The sequence below is a fragment of the Lacerta agilis genome, chromosome 14 (assembly GCF_009819535.1).
Source record: "Lacerta agilis isolate rLacAgi1 chromosome 14, rLacAgi1.pri, whole genome shotgun sequence".
NCBI lineage: Eukaryota > Metazoa > Chordata > Lepidosauria > Squamata > Lacertidae > Lacerta > Lacerta agilis.
Window position 1 is genome coordinate 50,881,562 of NC_046325.1, and position 24,034 is coordinate 50,905,595.

The 24,034-nt window shown below is 49.5% G+C and overlaps 3 protein-coding genes across 7 annotated transcripts in view; 1 reads left to right on the forward strand and 2 right to left on the reverse strand.

Annotated features, from left to right (window-relative positions):
- MVK (mevalonate kinase) overlaps positions 1 to 8,184 on the reverse strand; it is a 29,733-nt gene extending 21,549 nt beyond the window's left edge. For 2 of the 3 annotated variants that reach the window (XM_033169461.1, XM_033169460.1), the window contains exons 1-6: positions 8,079 to 8,184; positions 5,470 to 5,617; positions 4,831 to 4,981; positions 3,365 to 3,520; positions 2,703 to 2,806; positions 1,642 to 1,687 (exon numbers count right to left, since the gene is read on the reverse strand). In XM_033169461.1, coding sequence (XP_033025352.1) covers positions 1,642 to 1,687; positions 2,703 to 2,806; positions 3,365 to 3,520; positions 4,831 to 4,981; positions 5,470 to 5,617; positions 8,079 to 8,156 — 683 coding nt within the window. In that variant the 5' untranslated portion in view covers positions 8,157 to 8,184. The remainder of the gene's footprint in view (positions 1 to 1,641; positions 1,688 to 2,702; positions 2,807 to 3,364; positions 3,521 to 4,830; positions 4,982 to 5,469; positions 5,618 to 8,078) is intronic. The other variant, XM_033169462.1, reaches the window with a different exon arrangement.
- Positions 8,185 to 8,646: 462 nt separating this feature from the next.
- MMAB (metabolism of cobalamin associated B) lies at positions 8,647 to 18,593 on the forward strand. The gene is made up of 9 exons (XM_033168834.1): positions 8,647 to 8,768; positions 9,155 to 9,219; positions 9,772 to 9,865; positions 11,354 to 11,411; positions 12,438 to 12,510; positions 13,292 to 13,389; positions 14,317 to 14,381; positions 14,864 to 14,923; positions 16,868 to 18,593. The coding sequence occupies exons 1-9, from the start codon at positions 8,647 to 8,649 to the stop codon at positions 16,950 to 16,952; spliced, it is 720 nt and encodes a 239-aa protein (XP_033024725.1). The 3' UTR covers positions 16,953 to 18,593.
- Positions 18,594 to 19,840: 1,247 nt separating this feature from the next.
- The window catches only part of UBE3B (ubiquitin protein ligase E3B), a 32,428-nt gene continuing 28,234 nt past the window's right edge, over positions 19,841 to 24,034 (reverse strand). For all 3 annotated transcript variants that reach the window (XM_033171173.1, XM_033171172.1, XM_033171174.1), the window contains 4 exons: positions 23,128 to 23,310; positions 22,362 to 22,473; positions 21,278 to 21,370; positions 19,841 to 20,204 (listed from right to left, as the gene is read on the reverse strand). In XM_033171173.1, the coding sequence (XP_033027064.1) occupies positions 20,013 to 20,204; positions 21,278 to 21,370; positions 22,362 to 22,473; positions 23,128 to 23,310 (580 nt within the window). In that variant the 3' untranslated portion in view covers positions 19,841 to 20,012. The remainder of the gene's footprint in view (positions 20,205 to 21,277; positions 21,371 to 22,361; positions 22,474 to 23,127; positions 23,311 to 24,034) is intronic.

Here is a 24,034-nt window from a genome sequence, read left to right on the forward strand (position 1 = left end):
AACTTTGCTTTCTAATACCATCTGCGATAATGAACCAGTGCCTGATGTTAGCGGCTAATAGAGCAATTTCACGCCCCACGAAAGATTTTAATGGAGTCTGATTATGGTTCATTGGCAGAAGGGATCAGGGTGGCCAACAGCTGAAAAATAAACCCCTTGCATTCTGTCCTCAGACCCTTTGTAATTTTAAGCAAGCAAGTTATTCCTTAAATGCCATTTGCTTGCAAAAAGTCAGAGCACCTATAAGCATCTCGCAAGGCTGAGGAATTAATATTGATCCTTTGTGTGTGGAGTTTTTTAGGTGCCAGAGAGGGAAATGAACTCAAAGCTGCATAGTGATGTGAGAATATTCTCTGCTAGAAAATTCTCCGGAGAATATTCTCCACAAACTGTGAATTCTAATGTAAGCACCAGTTTTACAACCCACATTTTAAAAATCTAGTAAATAATAAGTCAAGCTGCGAAATTGTCAGTGTAAGTCTTGAATAATGGATTTTTTTGATCCAGTTACATTACTGGGCATTGTGTCATTCACCACTGGCAGTTATGAAATGTGAGCTACAGAAAACATTATTATTTTTTAATTTTAACAGTTATTACGTGTTAGAGCTATTAGAAGCACAAGATAGCCTATTACTGAATTTACTTGTATCAAACCTTAACATACCAATTGTATTTTTTGACTTGTCCTATAACATGTTCTAATGGAAGAATAAAATATGATTTAACTACTGAGTTTCCATATACCAAACCTTAACATGACAATTACTGGTGCCATCACCTTAGAATGGTTTAACTTTAACTATAAAACATGTTTTACTTTTTAATTTGATACTTGCAAGTGACAAGTAGGCTTGTGCTTATATATATTTTCACTGTGGTTCCTTTACTAAACAACAAGTTTCCCTATATGTCAACAGTGCTGACCTGCTGACCAATAAGAAAGTGTTTTCTGTACAGTTTTTGGTTGCCACCTGAACAAGTTTACCCATGAATAAACATGTATATTAACTAATTATATATGCAATTCATTAAAATGAATATTCTCCTATTTTACATGAGAATTCTCTAATATACTCATTAATTGAGAATATCCTTGAGAATATTCTCCAAAAGATTATTCTCGAGAATTTAACATCACTAGAGCTGCATCACCATATTCAACGCCCTTCCCCACAAAAAGGGGATAAAAGCAGATTCCTCAAACATAAAAGCCCCAGAAGAGCCCTGCTGCTGGGTCTGGCCAGTGCGGGCCCATCTAGTCCCCTCTCCTGCTCTCATAGTGGGCAGCCAGAAGCCTGTTGGGAGCCTGCAAGCAGCACCTGAAGGCCACAGGACTCTGCTCACCTGCCCTGCCCAGCAGCTGGGAATGAGAGGTGTAACACCTTCGAAAGTGGAGGGTGAACACAGCCATCATGGCCAGGAGCCCCTGAGAGCCTCCTCCTCCTCCTCCTCCATGAATTTCTCTTTTGCAGCCATCTCATGTGGTGGCCATCACAAAGAGCAAATATAGTCTGAAACCCATCAGCCTTCCCAAAGAGGGGGAGAAGCCCATCAGATGTGCAGCTAATTAACCACATTCATCACACTGAAAATAGTTTTTATGCAGCATAAATATTAATGCTCAGAGTGAACTTTTACCTTTTTAACGGCAATATTTTTCCTGACTGGTATCTCAAAGCTCCACCTAAAAGTTTCAGGGGAGGGGGAGAAGAAGAGCGTTAACACTGTTTCAGAAGATGTCTTGTTTTCCATGACCAGGCACAAAGAACACAATTTACAATGAACAATACAGAGCAACGTCGATTCACTCCTTTGTCACAAAGGAAGGGAGAGAAGGAAAGGAATCCTGATCTTTGAAGAAAGATATCTGCAGATAGTTTCAAAGGGGCAGCTTCATCTAGGATGTGAGGGAGACCCCAGCATGTGAGGCAGGATGCCCCCCCCCCAGATGGAGACTGTGGTGTGAAACCAGTGGAATTAACATCCAGCAAACCATTCAATGCTGTCACTTGTGAACTGAGTTGGGGGGAAATATTTGATTTAGTACAGTGGTACCTCCGGTTACGAACTTAATTCATTCTGGAGGTCCGTTCTTAACCCGAAACCATTCTTAACCTGAGCCGTGCTTTCGCTAATGGGGCCTCCCGCTGCCGCCGCCGTGCACCTTCCACTCGCATCCTGGGGCAAAGGTCACTACCAGGAGCATCAACTTCTGGGTTAGCGGAGCTTGTTACCCAAAGCGTTCTTAAGGAGGACGGTACGTAACCCGAGGTGGTGGACTCTTCTACCTTGGAGGATTTTAAGCAGAGGCTGGATGGCCATCAGTCATGGATGCTTTATTTGAGATTCCTGCATTGCAGGGGGTTGGACTGGATGACTCTCAAGGTACCTCCCAACTCTGTGATTCTATGATTTACACAGCGTGTAGCTCAACTACGGAACTCACTCCCACAGGAGGCAGTGATGGTCACAAACTTGGATGCTTTAAGAGAGGACTGGACAAATTCATGGAGAAGGCTAGAGATGGCTGGAGGCAGCAAAGCTTCTGAATAGCAGCTGCCAGAAACCACAGAGAGGGCTGTTGTGCTCAGGTCAAGCAGGCGGGTCCCACTTGGGGCCTCTGGCTGGCCACTGTGAGAACAGGGTCCTGATCCAGCAGGCTCTTCTTATGTTAAATCATAGAGAGAGAAAGCACTTACCCCAGGTCCCCACAGCGTTATCCACTCCAGAGGGGTTGCCATGGATCACCTGCTCTCCTCGGAAGGCCCACCTGTTGATTAGGTCCAGCTCATCCTCAGCCCACCTGGAAGGCAGAAAACAGCCTCACACCATGCCAGAGAGTCTGTCCATGCAGACCAGCATTGCCTATTGTGGCGTGGTTGTTAGTGTTGGCCTGGGACCTGGGAAGACGGGGTTCAAATCCCCACTCAGCCATGAAGCTCACGGGCTGACCTTGGGGGCCAGCCACTGCCTCTCAGCCTAACCTACCTCACAGGGTTGCTGTGAGGGGAGAGAGAACCTTGAGCTCCATGGAAGAAAGGTGTGATATAAATTTAATAAATAATAATGTTGGCTGGTTGTATTTGGAAGCAGTTCTTCCAGGTTCTTATACTTAGGCAAAGAAAAATAACTTTCTATATCTATTTGTTTGTGTTTGCGACAGATAATTGAACAGATAAAATAGCTGAATGAGGTAGAAGCGAATCCATCAGCATTTCACGCCCCCCCCCCATTGGTTGGATGGCCATCTCTCAGGGATGCTTCAGCCAAGATGCTAGCATTGCAGGTACTTGAGCCAGGTGATCCTTCCGACTCTACAGCTCTGTGATTTCTATGATGCCCAGCTCTCTGGGGCTCCTACCTGGCTACAGACTGGCCCTCGCCCAGAGGGTAGCTGATGATCCCACACCCAGAAAGCAACGCCCCTGCGAGGCAGACAGAATAAGCAGCACTGGAACCTAACCCAGCACCTGTGGGCAGCTCAGACCACAGCAGGATGTCCATGCTTGGAAGGACCCTGAAAGACACAACATTACAAAAATAAAAAATAAACCACCTGTCATTCCATCATTTACTGAGCAGGACCAACAAGGAAGAACAGGAATGAGTTGCATTATCCTGTCACACAGACAACAGAGCAAATCTGTTTGCTCTGGCTCTGGTGATCATAGGAGGCTGGCCGGTACTGGGCCAGACCCTTGGTCCATCTAGCCTAGTATTGTCTACAAGGACTTGCAGCAACAGCTGTATCCAGGATGCTGCAGGGGATGGCACCTGGGGCCTTCTGCATGCAGCGCAGATGTTCTCCCACTGAGCCATGACCCTTCAGCAGCTCCTGAAGCAAGGGGTTCACCTTGCAAGGATAACCAACCAGGACCTTATGATGGCAGATGGCAGACCATTGGGTTAACCAGCTGCTTTGCCACCTGTCCATCATCTGGCATCATAAGAAGTTTGCCAGCCTATACCAAGCACTGAGCATAGGTACTTCAAAGCTGCTTTCTGCAGGTACTGGCTGCTCCAGGAGAGTTGGTCACTGCCAACGACCTGGGGAGTGGTGACTTCCAGATGACTTTTGGCAGGTTTTGCAATAGATCCAGCCCTGTCTCTGTCTGCCACCCACACCGTATGTCAACTATGATGCTAGGTGGGGGGCCGTCGAGTGTGGTTTGGGGAAAACAGCCTCCTAGGCCAAACTGGGACCTGTGCTGGGTCCCAATTTGGCCTGTGGGTCAGTGGCTCCCCACCTCACTCCCAAATCAGTGCTACAGCTTCCAATTTTTTATTTTATTTATTAAATGTGTATACTACTCTTCACCCAAATATCACAGGGCAGTTTACAGCATACACTTCACTGCAGAGAGCAAGGATTCAGAACTGAGAGAGCCACACCACTAAAGGGTTGTGGTGGAGTTCTTCAACAGACACAGCATTGTGATGTTTAAGGGAACTTTACTTGGGCAGAATGGCCGCCACTGGGGAACCCACCCACATGCGTACAAATTAAGTCCCGTTCTCTGATGAAAAGCATGCCTGCTTTAACAGAGCTGGAGGCCTGATTCTGCAAGAAGATTAGGATGCCTACTCTTTACAGGACTTGTTCAAGGCTGAGTTTTTCCTTGACACATTCTTAACACAGGCTGCATGAGCAGATTCTCCTAACCATATCGTTTCAGGCACTCTTGCTTTGCGACTCTTCTCCTGCAGGCCCTTCAGTCAAGGCACACGCTATAATTCCCACTACTGGGCTCTCCAGGAGAGAAATATCAATGCATTAAATCAGGGGCCGAGCAGCGACAAGTGGGGGGAGGTGCCCAAGAGCCTTACCCGCATTTGGACGCAACAGACAAGTACAAGTAGAGGAAGGCCACGACGGCCAGGCTGTGCGTGGCGGCAGCCGCTCCTTCTGCAGCCCCCACAAACTCCTTCAGCTTCTCCACTTGTTCTGGGCTGGGGGGCTGAGAGTCAATCAGGCCAGCTGGAGAAAGAGCCAATGGAGAGGAAGGCATCTTAATGGTCCATGACGGACCCACCAGACACATTTTGCTTTATTCCAGGACGGACATCAGAGAAACGCCTTTATTGGGCCAACTGCAGGAACCCAGGAAGCTGTCTCATCCCAAGTCAGACCCTTGCTCCATCAAGCTCAGGGCTGGCAGGACTGGCAGCAGCTCCACGGGGTTTTGGGCAGGGGACATTCCCAGCCTGACCTGGAGATTCGGCCTGGTACCTTCTGTGTGCAAAGCCAACATTCTGCCATTGAGCTGCTTGGTGCTCCTGCCCCTCTGCTGTGCTTCACAGCCCCAGGCAGCCCACACAGGATGCCTGGAGATTGGGCAGTGGGACCCCCTTCTCATGCCTCCACGGCACGGATCTCCCAAAGCAGCTGTGGCTCTCTGCAGATTGAAGCAAAAAACAGGAGTCCGCCCCCCCCCCAACACACACCCAAGCACCCAAAGCGCTCACCAGGAAACGCTGCCAGCAAGGGCTCCAGCTCAGATGTTTCCCAGTGTAACCTGGTCCCAATATTTGGCAGATGTATCAAGACCTTCCCATCATTCCGAAGGGTCATCTGAAGGAACGTCCTCAGGTTCAAAGCCACAGCCAAGGCAACCTAGAATTGCAGAATTGTGGAGTTGGAAGGGGCTCTGAGGGTCATGTAGTCCAACCCCCTGCTATGCAGACGCCTTCAACAGGGAAGGCACCACACACACACACACACTGGCATGCCAATCTACATGGGGAGGCTGTTTTCTAAAACCCCAGCACAGAGAACTTCAGGTGCCCTCCAGATCTCTCCCCCCTGGTCCTTGGGACCCTCCCCAGGACACGCTTCCTTGAGTGTGTCTGCCAGGCTGGAATGGGTCTGTGAACTTGGACCAACTCGACCCCCTGCTTGACCACGGGGGGGGGGGATGTGTGAATGTGTGGAATCTAGGCAACGTTACCTGGGTTGTTCCACCCGCACTTCCTCTAGCTCCGCCCACCACTGGCCCCAGGAAGCCTCCTGTGTTAGGGGACAGGGGACAAGCCTGCCTAGATGGGAGCATGCACCTGGGGCTGACCAAGGTTCTCCCCCCCTCCCCACCCCGAGAGGAAACATTGCCAAGTGCATTTTGAGGGTACAGGGAGAAAAAGAAACAACCACTCTCAATATGGATTTAACTCTTTCAAAAAAATAAATATTAATGTTCCCCACAATGTTACAATTCCCAGCGGGGTAGTCATGCTAGACTTGCGCAGGAGAAATAAATGTGTCTTGTGGCGCCTTTAAAAAAAAGCAGATTTGCTATGGCAGAAGCAAACAGCATGTAAATGTTATGAAATAAATAAACTGTACCTGCTTTTAGGCACTCTTCATTGTAATTTTTTTAATATATTTTAACTGATTTAGAATGTTTCTGCTTTTTGTTTTTAAATTGTGTACCTGTTTGCTGCCCTGGACTCCTTGGGAAGGAAGGGCGGGGTAGACAATTCAGTAAATAATAATTATCACTCATCATAATATGTTGGGAAATGGAGTTGAAGATCTTCTTCTGAGGCTGTTTGTGGAGTACCTCACATCATGTGACATATTCCCTGGAGAGGCTTGGCTCACGCCTCCTTCCATGTCTTTTCAGCACTGGTCAAAGGTCTTCTTGTTTTTCAGGCTTTCTATTGGGCAATTCTAACTACATCTTCTCAGAAGTAAATCCTATTTAATTTAATGGGGCTTCCTCTCTAGTGGATGGGGTTCAGGTGGGCAACCTAAATCTGACTTCATCCCCATCCAATAAGAAGAAGAAGAGAAGAGTTTGGATTTGATATCCCGCTTTATCACTCAAAGCGGCTCACATTCTCCTTTCCCTTCCTCCCCCACAACAAACACTCTGTGAGGTGAGTGGGGCTGAGACTTCAAAGAAGTGTGACTAGCCCAAGGTCACCCAGCAGCTGCATGTGGAGGAGCAGAGACGCAAACCCAGTTCACCAAATGAAGTCTACCGCTCTTAACCACTACACCAAACTGGCTCTCAATAATGTTATGCTGCTTTTACACATCGCTCCTCTGGGATTGCTTTTATTGTGTGCACTTTCATTATTTGTTATATTAAGATGCCTCCTACAATACAGTTTCAGAACAATTTATAAGCAGTATAAAAACACACACAAAATAAAACTTAGACTGTGCAATACTTAAACCCTCACATAAAGCCCTGAAAAATCAACAACACAAAGGGCCGGTTGCAAAAATGGCAAAAATCAATAGCCCATCAAATGCCTGGGAATATAGGAAGTCTTAACCTGCTGCCAAAAAGGTAGTAGAGTCAGTGCCAGCAGACCTTGCTTGGGAGGGTGCTGCAAAATGGGGGACTGCAACCGCTTCCCCATTGTCGCCCCCTCTGAAACTCCCTCTTGAAGGGGGCCCCTGAGGATGAAGACTTTGGAGTCCAGGGAGACTGAGGTCAGCAGAGGAGTTCCGGCAGCTAACTGAGGTCCCAAGCCAAATTAGGCTTTGCAATATTGCCATTGTTTACTTTTTATTTATTTCATAAAATTTATATACCACTTGTTTGTCAAAAAATAAAATAAACAAAGCAGTTTATAAAAGGAAAGAGCATTAGAATTATCAGTAAAAAACAGTTTAAAACCGCTATTTTAAACATTCAAAAAATAGTTAAAATCAATGATAAGTGAAAACACCCATCAACATTCTACATATCTGGGCAGGCTTTTCTAAACAAAAAATGTTTTTAGCAGACATCGAAAAGAGTACAGCTAAGACAGCTGCTGGAAAACAGAAGCCGGGGATGTGCAAGGCAACAACCGCAGACCGAGTTCTTACAGGCGGTGTGGCACCTGCAATAGTGCCAGTTCCACAGATGGAAGAACCCGTGTTATTCTGCACTATCTGCAGATCAAGCGCAAGGGAAACCTCACACAGAGCAACCACGCTGTTCGTGTGTGGGCTTGGAACAGGTCAGGCAATGAATCACGAAGCGACGTTAGGCCACGATCCTGGCGCCACTTACCTGGGAGGAGCCGAGCGAGCCTCTCTCCTCCTTCCCCGACCTCCCCCCAGGCCCCCCGGCGCTCACCTTGCCATGCACGACGGCGTGCTCCCCGTGGAGGATCACTTTCCCCGGAGCAGAGACGACGAAGCTCCGCTCCCGCATTTCCTCCCAGGAAGGAAGGTTCCTCTGGCTTAAAAGGCGAGAGAGGAGCAAAGGGGCCAAGCGCCCCGGGGCTGCAAAGGCGCTTCCTCGAGAGCAGGGGAGGAGCAAGATCCACCGGGATCCACGGGCGGGCGGGCGGAGGGATGCGCCACGAGGCGGGTCTGACCTACCAGCGGATCTCCGGCCAGACCAGCGAGCGACAAGGTCTCCCTTCGCGCCCAACTGCTGCTGCTGCCGCCGCCGCCGCCGCCGCCGTGAAGGATCCCCCGGGATCCACCCGCTCGTGCCGCCCCGCGCAAGGCATGCTGGTCCGCGACGCTCCCTCGGCCGCGAACTGGAGGGCCGCAGTTCCAAAGGGGCGTGCCCTGTGCCTCCGGCCCTCGCCCAATCGGACGCCGGGGGGCGGGTCTTGGCGCCGTCCGGCCAACCGGGAGCGGGGAGGCGGTTGCGACGGCAGCCGGCGAGGAACAGGCTTCGTGGCGGCGCAGCCATGGCGGCGGGTCTGCTGTGCGGGCGCGCTCTGCGCCGAGTGGCGGCGGCGGCGGCCTCGACCCTCGGCGGGAGCGCGAGGCGCCTGAGCCGGGAGCAGAGCGGGCCCGGAGAGGCGCCCAGGTGAGCCGCCCTTCCCGGCGTGAGCCTCGCTTGAATAGGTGCCCCGTTTGCACGGGTTGCAGCATCACGTGTGAAGCGGCCCGTTTCCTTGCTTAGCCGGCAGGAAGCGTCGTGGAAGCCGGTGGGGGGAAGCACGCGAAGAAAAGCGGGATTTGGGGAGGCGCCTCTGCTACTTTTAAAATTACAAACGATAAGGGTTGGCTTTAAAAAATCCGCCAGAGGATGAGGCGCCTCCTGCAAACCGAAGCGAGTCTTGGCGCGTTCGTGGTGGACGTTGCATTGATCCTAATTTGAAAGTGTTGTGTGTTAATTTTTGTTAACTAAATAGTTAATGTGAATATGCAAAGGGAATGAATGTAAAGGACCATTTCCCTCTCCCTCTGCAGCACGGATGCCAAGCCCAGGAGAACAACCCAAATCCCCAAGATATACACGAAAACAGGAGACAAAGGTAGCAGCATCCTGCCAGCGGAGGCAGGTCTCAGATCCACCCAGCTAATTCTTGTGCCATGAGAGCACCCTGATGTGGCAAGGTGCATTTTTGACAGCCTTAGAATGACTGCTGGAATTGGCTGCTTGTCTCTACTTCAAATATATATCTACACACAGAAACAAATGGAAAATATTTTATAATGTAGCTGTCAGTGACATGTTGTTAAAAAAGAAAACACAAGAGATTGTGAAATGTGAGATGCTTTGCTCAGATTCATAATAATAATAATAATAATAATAATAATAATAATACAAATACATTTGAGTGGGGATACTGTATTACTGCAAATACTGTGAAGCCTATTGTCCCAAGTGATTCCTTGCCTGGGCAAATGAGTCACTGCAGAGAAATTCTGTGGTCTTTCATTGGGGTCAGTTGCCACATTCAGCTGCCAGTTGGGGCTACAGAAATCAACCATTGCACATGCATGTGTGAACAGGGCTTTGGGCACTTGGGTGTGAGCCACTTCATATTTTTCTCACTGTTATCATCTTGCATGGTTTTCAAAAGGGTTTTCCAGCACATTCACTGGAGAGAGGAGAGCAAAAGATGACCAGATCTTTGATGCCCTGGGAACACTCGATGAACTGAGTTCAGCCATAGGGTAACCAAAAGATTGTAAATTATTTCTTCAATTTATAAGAATGTTTCAGGGAATAATAGTCTGCCACTTGTTTCAGGGCCTGATTCAAAGTAATAACATTTGTGTTCAAAGCCCTAAACAACTCAAGCCCCAGATTCCTGAAGACCCCCTACCTTCAGAACCCTTCCGTATATTAAGATCAACAGAGCGTAATGCCACCTCCCTCAGACACTTGGGGTGTTAGTGGTGGCCCAGGAGGAGAGGGCTTTCTCTGGCAGCCACTCAGCTGTTGAATTCCCTCCCCACCTTCACTTTACGGCTTTGACACCTGAGACATGGTTTTTAGGACTCACCCTATTACTGTGACAGTAATAAGTTGTAACCGTTTTTAACTCTGAATTTTTAAATTGTTGAATTTCACCCTGGGACTTGCTGGTGAAAGGTGGGTAATAAATAAATTTAATAGTGGTAATTGGATATGGAAAAAGCAGTTCTGTCATGGGAAGCAAGGAAAGCCTCTCCTTTTCCCCAGCAGCTGTTCTTCCTGGTTGGCAGAAGGCAACAAATTTCCTTGCACAACCTTATTCCCTGGCATAACCTTATTCTGAGCACCACCCTGTTACCTGATTAACAAAGAGCAGTTTCAAAACCTTTTATTTAGTGAACTGAAACCTGCCAGGCGGCATGATCCAGGGTGGAGGGGGAGGTGACAGGAGCCGGTTGGAACTGGAGCAGAGGCCTCGCTGCTGTCACAGCTGCCCACAGCCGCGACTCGCCATTTGTGTCCTGCCTTGGTGATTTCAGAGGAGCAGGCTGTGCCTGGCCCTGCTGCTCTGCCCACAGGCTGAAGCTCATGGCTCCATGGGACATCATCTCACCCTGCAAGAGTGCTGCAGTCTTTTGCCAGATGTTGGAGGAGGTTATTGCAACTCCCCCCCCCAAAAAAACCATCTCTGGAATGAGCTTTCCCAGAAGGAATCTGTGGTAGCTTTCTAGATGTTGTTGGATTCCAGCTGAGGAGAGTTGCAGTTCAACCACATCTGGAGGGTCAGAGATGTTCCCACACCGAATTTGGGGGGGGGGTCTTTTTCAGTGGCTGCTAGACAAGGATGGCTCTATGGAACCTTCAAGTTGGGAAGCAGTCTACCTCAGTAATTCCACATGCTGGAGAGCAATAATTGGAGTGGGCTGTTGCCTTCCTGTTCTGTTTCTGCTCTTCTTGGAAGCATTTGGTTGACCACTTAAGGGCAAGCAATGCTAGACCAGATGTTTTGGTCTAATCCTGCAGTCTCATCTCATATGAAGAGCCAGGAACATATTGTGTTTGCACTATACAGGTTTCCTGTCTGCCAGAACATGGGAAGTCCATACACCTCTCATGAAGAAATGTCATTGCTCTCACATCACCACAGTTCTTTGGGGGAAACGACAATTCAACTGGTTTCAGGCTTGTTTCAGTTTGTAGTGTCTCCTATATCTCAGGATGAAATCTTTCCTATTTTGCTCCAGGCTAAGTGCTGAATTTGGCAGTGAAGGAGGCCACTCGTTTGTGCAGGAACTTCACCAGGCAAGAAATAGCTGTATCCCCGTCACTGACAGCATCCACATACAAGGACTGCCTTTCTGGATCAGACCAAAGGACCCTTTTGTCCAACTCTTGTGCTAAGAGTAGACAGCGAGAGAAACTTTAAGACTTTTCAGTTGTGTTATTTTTATATAGAGTATGAGGAAACCCAGCCAGATGGGTGGGGTATAAATAATAATAAGTTGTTATATTGTTACTGTGTGTTGCTTAGTTTATATATTATATTTGCTGCTCTGCTAGTAGATTTTTATTGAAGAAGAGCCCTGCCAATGGCCCATCTCAGCCAGCATCCTGTTCTCACAGATGCCAACCAGTTGCTTGTAGGAAACTCTCAAGCAGGATCCAAGCACAAGTGCTCTCCTCCCCCCTCCCTGCCTGTGGTGTCTCAGCCGGTATTCAGAAGTGTTACCGAATGAAGAGTCAGAGCACAGATAGCCTCTCCTCCCTAAATTTGTCCTATCTTTTAAAGCCCTTCAAGTTGGGGGCCATCAATTCTTCCTATGGGAGTGATAAATTCAGTAAATTAAGATGCCATGGAGATGGCTGGCAACAGTTGCTAGCATCCGGTTATTGGGGATATCCTATCACTGAGCATCTTAGGTGTTCTGCCTAAGAGCTGTTGACCTAACTCTTGTCCATCTGCTTGTGTAAGTTAAGGCAAGGGCAGGGAGCTGGCAGTCATCGTCCTCTTGCAGATATGGCTGGATCCCACCTCCCACCATCCCTGCCCATTGGCCATGCTGGCCGGGCTGATAGGAGCTGGAGTGCAGCTACATCTGCCAGAGGAGGACCACCACAGGTTCCCATCCCCTGGTGCAGGAGCCAGTGGTGGTGGGCATTGCAAAGCCTCTTCCGATTTGGGTCAGAGAACTCTGCCCATTCTTTGGCACCTTCAGAGGCATGCAGGGAGGCCAGACCGACAATTAAAGCTGCTTTCTGAATGTCTCGCCGTCTGTGCAAAAATAATGTGCTCATCTCAAACACCTCTGCTCTGTTTTGTTTCCACAGGTCCAGTGTGTGCTGCAAGACGCCAGCTCCAACGTGGCAACTCCCATATCCTCAGCCAGGGAGTCACATTTAAGTAATTGGAACCTAGTATTTTCATTTTCATTATTTTCATTTTTTAAAAAATAAGCTAACTGCTGCCCTTTTTGAAATGGTTTCGCTGCCACTGCTTTAGTGGATCAGTTTTGCTGGACAACTGAAGGAAGTACTCAGACCATGAAACCTTTGTTTATGTGGCTTAATTTTTTTTTTTTACTGCATTTACACCCCATTCCTTTCTTTCTTCCCGGCAGGGCCCTAGGCAAGGGTCTGACTGGACCCAGACCTGCCAAGCTTCAGCCATGTTGCTGCATCAAGCTCCCTCAGACCATGCCCTGGAACAGAAACACATGAGCCTCCATTGTGGTTTCTTAGTGGGGGGAAATGCTTTTTCCGCAAAGATTTTGATGCATGCCTTAAAAGCATTGCATATAAATATATCCTAAGTATAAATGTCTCTAATAAACGTTGACTTGCTAGGTTGCCAAATGCACAAGTTGGCCATAGTGCTTCTGCTTGTTAGGGCTGCCCACTTACTTAAACCCTGTTTAAAAATGCAAGATGGCATTTTAACCATTTTGGGGGGAAATGCTCTGTGCATGCTCAGAGGTGCTTGAGGTATTCCAGGACTCAGCACTGGAACTCATGCAGGCCCCAAGACCCAGGCTCAAGCTGCCTCCATTTTAGCAAGGTTGATGTGTCATGTGCTGGCAGCCCCTATCCTGCAACTTAATCGGGGGAATGAAGAAGCCAGGGCTTCGCTTTGTGAGTGACTCTTTGGTTGGCTGATCCACTCAGCCATGTCTCCTCTTCTGCAGAGCGAACATCATTCAGTGAAAAGCCCATTCTGCAGCTGGAGGCCTGGATCGATCACTACTCTGAGCAGCTTCCACCACTCACAGCTTTCATTTTACCCGTAGGTATTTTGTGTGTTCCGTCTGTGAGATGGTCACAAAGCAGAGGCCTTGCAGCACAGAGGGTGGGGGGCAGACAACTTTTGGTTTCCACTGGCCAGATTCCCATCAGGAACAGTGTCACAGGGCTGTGAGTGACAGGTGGTTAGTCACCCAGAGTTCCTGCCTGGCAAGCACACTGCTGGGGCCTTTGAGAAGCTCTGAGCCATTGACCAGGCTGCTTAGTGCTGGGTTTGGGTGCATGGATCCTGCCCCTCCCAATACACACACCAGCTGATGCAAAGGGAGAATGATCCTGCTCGCCCCTGGGTGTGCCAGGGAACACTTTGATGCAGCCAGACCAAGCAAGATTGCTCCCCCTTTGCACCAGAGAAAAGTATCCCTCCCTCTCTCATGACGCTAAAACTTGTGGATACCCATGAGTTTCTGTAGTTTCTTTTTACAGCAATCTAAGTTGGGGGCCATCACAAACCAGTTTGATTTAACCGCCACCTAAATCTCATGCTTGCTATAAGGTCCTGGGCTAATCACTCCCCTCAGGCTCACACAGAAATATAGAATTGTGAAGCTGGCGGGGACCCTAAAGATAATCTAATCCAACCCTGTGCTGTGCAGGAATCACAGCTAACAGCTAGTTCACAGCACTTTCCTTGGGGCATGTTTTCACAGAAACTCCTTCTGACTTCTGTGGGAAGGTAGCCAAAATGGTCACATTAGCTGCAAACGCTCCAGTTCCTGCTTCAGGTGAGGGCTTGTAGCTCCACAGGTTCAGTCCCCAGCCTGCCCTGTCTCAACAGTATCAGGGAAAGACTGCTCTCTGCTGAGGACCCTGGGGTGCTCTCGTCAGTCAGAGCAGATGGACGGGGGTTGGATGGGCCTGACCCTGCCATAAGGCAGACCTGGATGTTTTGTGTTTAATGTCATTTCAGTCTGGCGGCAAAAGCAGCACTGCTCTCCATCTCTCCAGAGCCGTCTGCCGCCGAGCCGAGAGGCGGTAAGTGAGCAACTACAATGGCAAAGCCATGAGAACCCCCTGCAGCCCTGAGTGAGCTGTCTGGGCTGCCGACTTCTCTTGTTCAATCTCCGCTGGCATGTCAACCTTATAAGGCTTGCATGAAAATTGTTTGGAAACGGCCACAGGTGCTCCCCAGCAATGCTGGGGGAGGGCATGGATCAGAGTTTGTACTGTGCAGCAAGACAAGGAAGTGTTTGCCAAAAGAGATCCTGAGTTCTGCAGGAGCCGTTAATGGCCAGTGAAAACTTCACAAATTGTGGTTACTCTCCCCCCCCCCCACTTTAAATGCACAGTTGGTTCGGAGCAGAGAATTTGGTGCATTTAGCGAATAATGTTTTTGCCACCTTAGGATCTGGCAGAACAAGGCAAAATTTACTCATGCCGATGGGGGTCACGAAAGGTGGTTTTGGATCCAATTACATCAGCTGTAGTGATGACTTTCTTCCTTTTCTCTTCTGCAGTGTGATTCCTTTGGTGAAAACGGGAGAAGCAGATGCAGATGTGGCCAAGTTTTTGAACAGGTAACTTGGAACTGTTCCTTTTGACAAGGCTGGGGTAAGGGGAATCCGTCCAGTGGATCACACAGTAAAGGCACCAGACAAGGGCTTCTCTGTACCTGCTTTTCCTGGCCACTGGCCATGCTGGTTTCTGGGGCTGATCTAGTGGAGATCTGGTTGGGGAATGCTGCTCTGCCCTGGGTACTTCCTGCTGGATATCTCCTACTGAGACAAGGGGATCTTTTTGCATCTACATTAGTGGTTCCCAAATTTTGGGAGCCCTGCCCCCTTAGTTCCATAGTGCCCCATGGTTCCTAGTGGCCCCCCAACCCTATAGAAAGCACTATTCAGAATAGCAATTTGCACAACCCACTAAGGAAGATAACACAAAGATTCAAAACAGTAGCAACTAATTGCCCCTTTATTCAAAATCCAGTTGAAACTATTTAGTTTAATTAATTCAACACAACTGATGAATTTGATCCAGTGGTACCAGCTTTTCAGAGTCTGATAGTCATTTTATGCCAGTTTGGGAACTGCTGGTCTACCTGGGGCACTCAGATTTTTGCTTTACAGATCTTGCTGTGCCTTGCAGCCTGCATGGACCTTGCTGACTGCCCTGCGGAGACCAAACAGTCTTTGTCTTTTCTCTTCCAGCAACCTGGAGGAAAGGGAGTGGGAGATTAGTGCAGGGGTAGCCAAAATGGTGCCCTGCCCGTGTTGTCTCTCAGCCAGCATGGCCATTGATGGGGGGTGATGGGAATCATAGTCAAATGACATCTGGAAGGCGTGGCGATGGCTCCACCGGGAAGTGGAGAGGAGGAAGGGTGGAAGCTGAGATTTGGGGCAGCGGAAGGAGACATCTGGAGTCTGCTGGTCTTTGAGGGAGGATGGTGGGGAAGAGGTGGCCTTTCTCTAGGTGCACACAAGGTAAAGGTAAAGGGACCTGACCATTAGGTCCAGTCGTGTCTGACTCTGGGGTTGCGGCACTCCTCTCAATTTATTGGCCGAGGGACACGGCATACAGCTTCCGGGTCATGTGGCTAGCATGACTAAGCCGCTTCTGGTGAACCAGAGCAGCGCACAGAAACGGCGTTTACCTTCCCGCCAAAGCGGTACCTATTTATCTACTTGCACTTTGACGTGCTTTCGGACTGCTAGGTTGGCAGGAGCTGGGACCAAGCAACGGGAGTTTACCCCGTTGCTAGGATTTGAACCGCCGACCTTCTGATCAGCAAGCCCTAGGCTCTGTGGTTTAACCCACAGCGCCACCCGTAGGCATACCCAAATTGCTAGTGCTTCCTTGCTCCACATGCGGAAGACGTTTTGGGAAGGGCTGTAGTTCCATGCAGGCTTGACATACAGAAGGTCCAAAATTCCACCCCTGGCATCTTCAGGTAAAAAGGGCTGTTGGCAGGTGATGGGAAAGGCACAGAACAGCTGCACCAGTTGGAAAGGACAAATACTCTGCCCCGTTTTAAGGCAAGTAGTATCATCATGAAGCCTGTGGCCATAGGCCACACTCTGCACAGGTAACTTCTCATAGCCTGTTTGACTCCTGTTCTGCTCCGTTTTGGGGAGAGGATCATGCAGTTGCCAAATTTTCATGGCTAAATGTGGCCTTCTGCCATATCCCATTGCTATAGATGCCGATTCTTGTTCAGTGCCTGCCTCCTCCGCTGAAATTGCAGGCCTCACAGGGGCGGGATTTTACTCTGGTACCTGGCAACTGCCTAAGCCAGCCTTCCCCAACTGGCTAGCGCAGATTTTAGTCTGAAACACCTGGAGGTCATCCAGTTGGGTGAGGGGGACCACATCCATCCCACTACCTTTTTGACTGGCTAAAGGCGCAGGGACATCTTCCTCCTTCCAGCCCTAGAAGCTGCCCCACCCTTGGGGTAGACATGCCCATTACAAGCTCTTCTCCTGTACAGAGTTGGGCGACAGCTTTTTTCTCCCCTTCTTTAGACTGAGCGACTACTTGTTTGTTCTTGCCCGCTATGCTGCAATGAAAGAAGGGAAGCAGGAGAAGATCTACACCAGAACGGAGTAGGGAGCAGAGACCCTCTGATGCAAGAGGTGGACTGCCAGGCTTTCAAACAGAGGACTGGACAAGATGAAAGATTGCTTGCGGTTTCAAACTGAGCTCTTGAAATCTACTCCTGAAAGCTTATTTAAAGCTTGCAGCTCCAGCCTTGCTCCATTTTGAGACCAGTTTGCTAAGAGAATTTGGAGCGCTCACTGTGAATAGACTTCAGCTGCATTTATTGACATGTGCTGATAAAAGGAGAGGAGAGAAGCACATCCCACACCTGATGTGCTCCAGAGCCCTTCTCCGCAAGAGGTGTTCTGTTGCCAGAGGCACTTGGTGCTTTGGCTCAGACTGGCTTGCAGACCACAGCCTCCCTGTTACACTTCCTGGTCCTCTTTTTCTTTTTGAGGTCATTGTTGAATCCATCAACACTTTGGCAGGAGACGCAGCATCACAAGCACAGCAAAGTTCTGCCATTGTAACCTTTGTGCAGGGAGATCCTAGAAACGGCCGTTGAGAGATGGGAGGCAGCAGTGGGCATCACCAGATTGGAACTCTGGGATGCAGCTCAGCTGCCAGAGGGCTTCTGCCTTTTTCCTTTTTTCAGTAGGACTCCCAATTTTTCACTTGCCTCTCTGGCTGCCATTTAACATACCTGACCCTTCCTCTTCAGCTGTTGAACTGTTCTGAGACTTCCTCTTCAGTCAGGGGAGTCTCTGTTGTACCTTTCCTCACACTGCTGTGGGGTTGTTGTTTTTTAAACAGAAGCCAATTTTTACGAAGGGGGTAGGGAGAAACCCACCTCACTATGACTATTGAACCAATTTGTCAAGTTTATTTCCAACATGGAGAATATGCTATAAAATGCTAAGATACAGGAGGGCCAAGATAAAATATTTTATTAATCTCCTATGGCAAACTTTCCCCTCCCCACCTCATGACACAGACATGCAAGGCATTGTTTTGGTGTGGGGGTGATGTTAGACCCCTGACGGCCTGCATAGCTTTCCTTTTTTGGGAAAGCCACACCATGCCCAACTGTTGCGCACCAGGACAGCCAAACTGTTTCAACATATTTAGTACACAATCACAATTTGCACATCAGCTCTGAAAATGTATACATGGAGGAAGCAGTTCATCAGAGGGTCAAGGAGACCACAGGGAGGGGGTGCTGTATAGTGTCACCCCCATTCCTACTCTATTGGAGAGATTCTATTGGAGAGCTTGCCCCATGCCACCCCAACATTCCTTCTAGATGTTTTGCACTATAATTCCCATGGGCCCCAACCAGCACAGCTCTGGGCTGCTGGGAACTGTAGTCCAAAACATCCAAAAGGCTGCCATAGAGTATCCTGCAACTTCTGTAGTGCAATATTTCCAAATCCATTAAGAGAATGCTTAATGTCTAGCATTTAAAACATGAGACACACATTCTTCTGCAACATTCAAAGTAAAATCAAGAAAAGGTGGGGATTTTGGTTTTCTGTTAACAGGTCATGCTTGAGTGTCTCTGGGCCCAGCCCTTCACTAGAATTCTTTTAAAAAACAAGCAACTATTTTACACCTCAAGGCTAAAGATTTGCAGTGGTGGAATAATCAAGGTTAGAAAGCATTAAACGGGGCTTCTGCAAAAAGAAAAACAATAAAACCAGTAAAACCCAACATTCTTAAAATATTTTGCATTTGATTACAGTTCAAGGTCAATCCCCACTCGTATTCAGATCCCCAGGATACCTTGGGTGGGAGACTGACCTGTTATTTACAGCTGAGCACAAATCTACTTGGAGGGAGGGAAGACCCTGCACAAGGTGACCTTTCTCCCTTGCTTCCTGGCGTTTATTCATTCCAAAGACATCCACCCGTTTGTGGCAAAGCACAGACCAGGACCAGGGCAAGTCCAGTCCCTGAAAGATGCCCTGTGCTTTCCACATGGTCCAATCAGATTCAGCAAAAGGTGGATCCCTGGGGAGAAATACCGCCTTGTGGGGACATTTTTTCTCTTCCCTTTGGGCACATCTGGGATTGTGGGAGATGTTGAGGAAGAGGAGCTGGGGAAGGACAAGTGCACAAATGAATGTGAATACAGAGCAAGCAATGAATTACGAGCAACCTCAGCATAAACTCCTTTGCAATTTCAGAGTTTAATGGAGTTGCTGTTCCTGAACGGAAATTGAGAAGCTATTCAGCATAGCAAAGTCCCTGAGAGGGCAGAGCAGGGAACTGCTCTCAGCTGCACAGGAGCCTCTGCAGATTAGCTCAGCTGCTAAATGTTTCAGTGGGCTCTGCCAACTGAGGCCCTAAGAGGAATCTCCAGCCAATGGGTCCTTGGCCCATCCTCCCAGTTCCACCCCCCCAGCCGATGGTCAGAAAGGAGGGCACCAGGTTGGTGAAGGCTGCTCTCTGACATCTGACAAGCTGCAGACCCACAACTAGCAAAGATCTGCCACGGGAGGAATCCCACATCACAAACCTGTGACCTGCTCCCGACATAGTGGGAAGCACTCATTTGGGGGCCTGCAGGCAAACTTATTCAGACCGAGAGTCAATGCAAAGCAATTTGGCAAGCTGTGAGCAAGTTGCAGGTGACAAAACCTGGGCACAGAGAGGAACACAAAGTACATGAAGAGAAAGCTGCAATCTCACGGGGCTCCTGAGCTGAGCTGCCTCAAGCCTGTTTTTCAGAAGCCAAAGGGGGAGGGAAAAGCCAGCTTCCGACCTTCGTTCCACAACATTTTGCCGGAGTCTGACTGGCCTGGCCCACAGCAAGGTCCAACTGTTTGCCCAAGACCAAGATAAAAATCCACAGGGCACACACCCCAGGGCCCATGAGTAGTTTGTGTGCCCCTGCCTGCCCTGCGTGCAATCCTCCATCAGGCAAGCCCCCCCCCCTCCAAGGACAACTGCAAGGCTTGGCTCTTGATGCTACATTTAATGGCAGGCCAGCTGCTTTTCCAAGGAGGTCCTCCTTGCAGAGTTGCGTCCAGCGGCATCAGAGTGATGCCGGACCCCAGGCCAGAGCTACAGCCTGCTCAGGCGGCCATTTACCAAGGGGAGAGCCCATCCAGCTCTTGAGAGCATAGGCTAGGAGAGCTCAAAGCCTGTGTTCATGCTGATGGCATAGCGCAGCTTCTCCCTCAGAACGCTCTTCTTGCTGTAGTTGGGCAACTTGAGGAGGTTGAAGCAGGTGGAGGAGGTGGGCAGTCGCCCGCCCGGCTCTTTCTTCCGGATGGTGAAGAAGCCCCGCAGTACGCTGCCCAGGGTGTCCCCCGTGTCCTGGGGAGAGAAACGGAGGGGTTGGGGTGCCTTAAACACATGCGCCCAGCGAGCGCTGCAGGCTGAACAAAGCATCTTGCACGAGATCTGGGTGCTCCCAACAGAGCAGCGTGTTCCAGGCAGGTCCTTGCCATTTCCACATCAAAGAATAACTGCTCTCTGGAGCAGAGCGAGGGGGCCAGCCCCAGAGGACAGGCAGGCCTGCCTTCCGGTACGCGATTCAGCTGGAGCTGCTTTGCATCACCTTTGGTGTTTGGTGGTTACAGAGCATCATGCTGGTAGCCTAGGTCACATTCACACCACTTTGCAGAGTCATGGCTCCCCACCCCCAAGAATTCTGGGAGCCATAGCTTGTGATGGGTGCTGAGGAGCTGTGAGGAGGCCCCTATTGCCCACACAGCTACAGTTCTCAGAGCAGTTTATCAATCAATCCATCCCTCTTCACAGAGAACTCGGAAACTCCATGAGGAGTCTCCTATCAATTCCTGGCATCCTGAACAAATTGTAACCCCCATAATTATTTTGGGGAAGCCATGACTGCTTAAAGTGCTACCCTAGTAACACCTAAACTGGCCTTAAACTCCCCAGTTGCTGCCTGGTCCCTCCACTTCTGCCATTAGCCTCACTGTTGAGACCCTGGATTCTTCCTGCACAGCTGATTTCTCCGCAAAACACTTGATCCGGTTAAGTAAATCAAAAAGGGCTTACAACCTGAAGGGGGGGGGGGCTGAGTTGGGATAAAGATCCTCCTCCCCAACATTCCTCCTCAAGGTTACAGGGTCTTGGCCCCAGGGCTGTCCTCTAAAGACACGCCTGGGATTCTCCGTGACGGTGGCTGTGTCCCCCCCCCCCCAACATAAGAAGAGCTTTCAGCTGAATCAAGCCAGTGGCTCCTGCCGTCCAGCCTCCTGTTCTCACAGTGGCTCAAGCAGGAGCTGAGCACAAGAGCACTTCCCTCCACCACCTCATGGTTTCCAGCAACTGGCAGACGCTTCTATGCCAGGAAGGAGACCATGGCACCTGCAGGGAACACAGGAGGTCAAGGCGCTTGCCAGATTGGCTCACGCACGCACCTGGTCATCGGATACTTCCACGCAGCGGATGGAGAAGGGAGGCTTGAGGTAGGCAAAGCCCAGCAGTGGCGGCCGAGAACAGCTGGTAACAAACTGGCACAGGAGAGAAAAAGAGCAAGGGGAAGGGGGAGACATGTACTGGATCAGGCTGGCTCTTCAACTGGGGTGCAGCACCATTGTCATTGGTGGCATTGAGGGGCTGCCCCACATTTATTATTATTACTTTATTGTTTTTAAATCCAACCTCCCCCCCAGGAGCTCAAGGTAGCATGTCCATGGTTCTCCCTCTCGTCATTGGAGCCCAACAACAATCCTGCAAGGTAGGTACAGCAGAGAGTGGGCCAAGGTCACCTAGTGAGCTTCATGTCCAAGTGGGGAATGGATTCCTGGTCTAGACTGATCAAAGTCCTTTCTCTGTCTGAAGCAGCCTTTATGTGCCTGCATTTAAACAAGCTGGGACTCCAGCTTGGTACCAGAGCAAGAACTTTGTGTGCCTATTTTCCTGGGTTCAATCCTCCGCATTCCCAGATGGGGGTGGGAAAGAGTCTACTTTGAAACCCGGCTAGCCACTGCCAGTCAGTGCAGGCAACGTAAGAAGAGCAGAACTCAGTATAAGGCAGCTCCAATGTGAAAGCAGCCCTTTATGGTGGATCATTGAAGACCAAAATCTTGCTTTCTCTTTAGGGGAAAGACCACAGGCAAGTGGTATAACCATATATACAGTGCACGTCTTGCACTCAGAAGACCAGCAAGAAACTACACTTGTGGGAATCAGAGTTGGAAGGGACCACGAGGATCGTCTAGTCCAAACCCCCTGCAATGCAGGAATATTTCATCCAACATGGGGCTCAAACCCACAACCCCGAGATTAAGCCTCAAGCTCTACCGACAGCTATCCACATGTATACAAGTGACTAAGGTCCATGAATGACCAACCTGGTGGACTCCCAACTCCCATTATCCGTGACAATTGGTCATGCTGGCCGAGGCCAGTGGGAGCTGGAAGCCCAACATCTGAAGGTCCCTAGGCCAGGTTGGTCACTCCTGTTTTACACACGTACACACAGGGGGGGGGGGGGCTTACCTTAAGAAACATGGCTCTTTCATCAGGGCTAAAATCATTGGCTAGGATATCCCAAAGCCAAATGATGACTCGGTGACTGCCATGGAAGCCCCCGTAGTACACAGTGTGCTTCCTAAGGAAGAAGAGACAGGAAATCAAGGTTCATAGGTCACTGAAGTCACTAGATCAAAGGAAGGACTACAGCTCTGCCCTCAACTTCCTGTTCCCACATGAAAGCTGCTGGTGGGACCATTATGCAAATAAGGAAGGTGAATTGCAGAGGGGGTCATAGTCCCCCCACTCACTTCCCATGGGACACCCACCCACCAATGGCTGCCTTCAACTGGAAACACTGAAACTTCACTGTATGGTGATTCAAGTTAAGCCAATAGAGAAAGAGGTCACCGTTAACCTTCAGCACCCTAATGAGCTTTGAAATTCCCATGATTACCTCTTCCAAATCAAAACCAGACACTCTGCCACAGATAAACCTGAAAGGAGTTGCCCTTTGCTGCCCCTGATGTGTGGGGCTCCCCCACCCTGCATGGATGGATGGATGGAGACACACTCCTTCTCCTCTCCAGCCTTTCAAATCCCTCCTCAAAGTTTTTGGTCTTTTAACTCCTTAAAAAGGTGAGTAAGCGGCAACATAATAGAAGTTTATGAACTTACACGTGGCATGGACAGAGGGGAGAGAGAAAAGTGTGCCTCCCTCTTTCTTAACAATAGAACTTGTGGACATCCAATGAAGCAGAATGTGGAAAGAGACACCCCCCTCCTCCCTTACTTCAAGTCTTCGAGGTCTATCTCGGCGTTGTCACCAGATATCAGCCTTTGCAACTCAGGGGCAGAGAAGACACGGATCCACTCAGGCTTGATGATTGAGCGGAAGCCGCTGATGAAGGCGGCCGTCTGGCTTTTGATCTGCGTGTGCATCCGGAAGTGGGCCATGAGGTGGATGTAGCTGATCCTGGCGTGGGGGACAAAAAGGCACCCATATCTATCTATCTATTCATCCATCCTTCCACCCCTATATACATAAAATGTAAGGCTGTCATCACACAGCCCCCATCAGAGGACCTGTAGTGCCTCATCCCAATCCTGTATTGGCATGAAATCAGGGCACAGGAAGGTAGCAGTAGAGAAAGCAGGTTTCAGAATGGCAGGTTTAGGTTTGAATAACGCAGGGACAAAGGGACACGGAGAAGCTGCAAGGGCATGGCGGGGTTTGGATGAGGTGAAAAGGAATGGAGTGGGGGACTGGTAAATGGAGTGGAGGTTTTGGGGGGGGGGGTTGGTGAGCAACGTGGTCAAGGTGGCAGTCCCTGGTGTGCATTTCAGAGAGGGTGCACATGGCTAGCACACCAGTCCCATACTAGGGGCGGGGGAAGAATGGCCCCCACATCGCAGGGCAGAGCTCCAGTTCAGAAAGGCTCAAGAGGATTCCCCATCCTGTTCTCGTTCCACAGAGCAGCCCATGTGACAAGGTAGACCATGAGGAACTCCCAGTGAGCAACTTTCCCCAACAAGGACTTTCTGCCTCCAGGTGTTCCTCTCAGAGGCCCCAGTCCCTTTGTTAGAGAACCAGGGTTGGTCTCTTCAAGGGCTAGCCCTCTGGCCTCCTCATGAGCACATCCCCGTGCTCTGTAGCCTCCCACCTGGTGCACTCCTTGTGCCCTTCGGCTGGTGAAGGA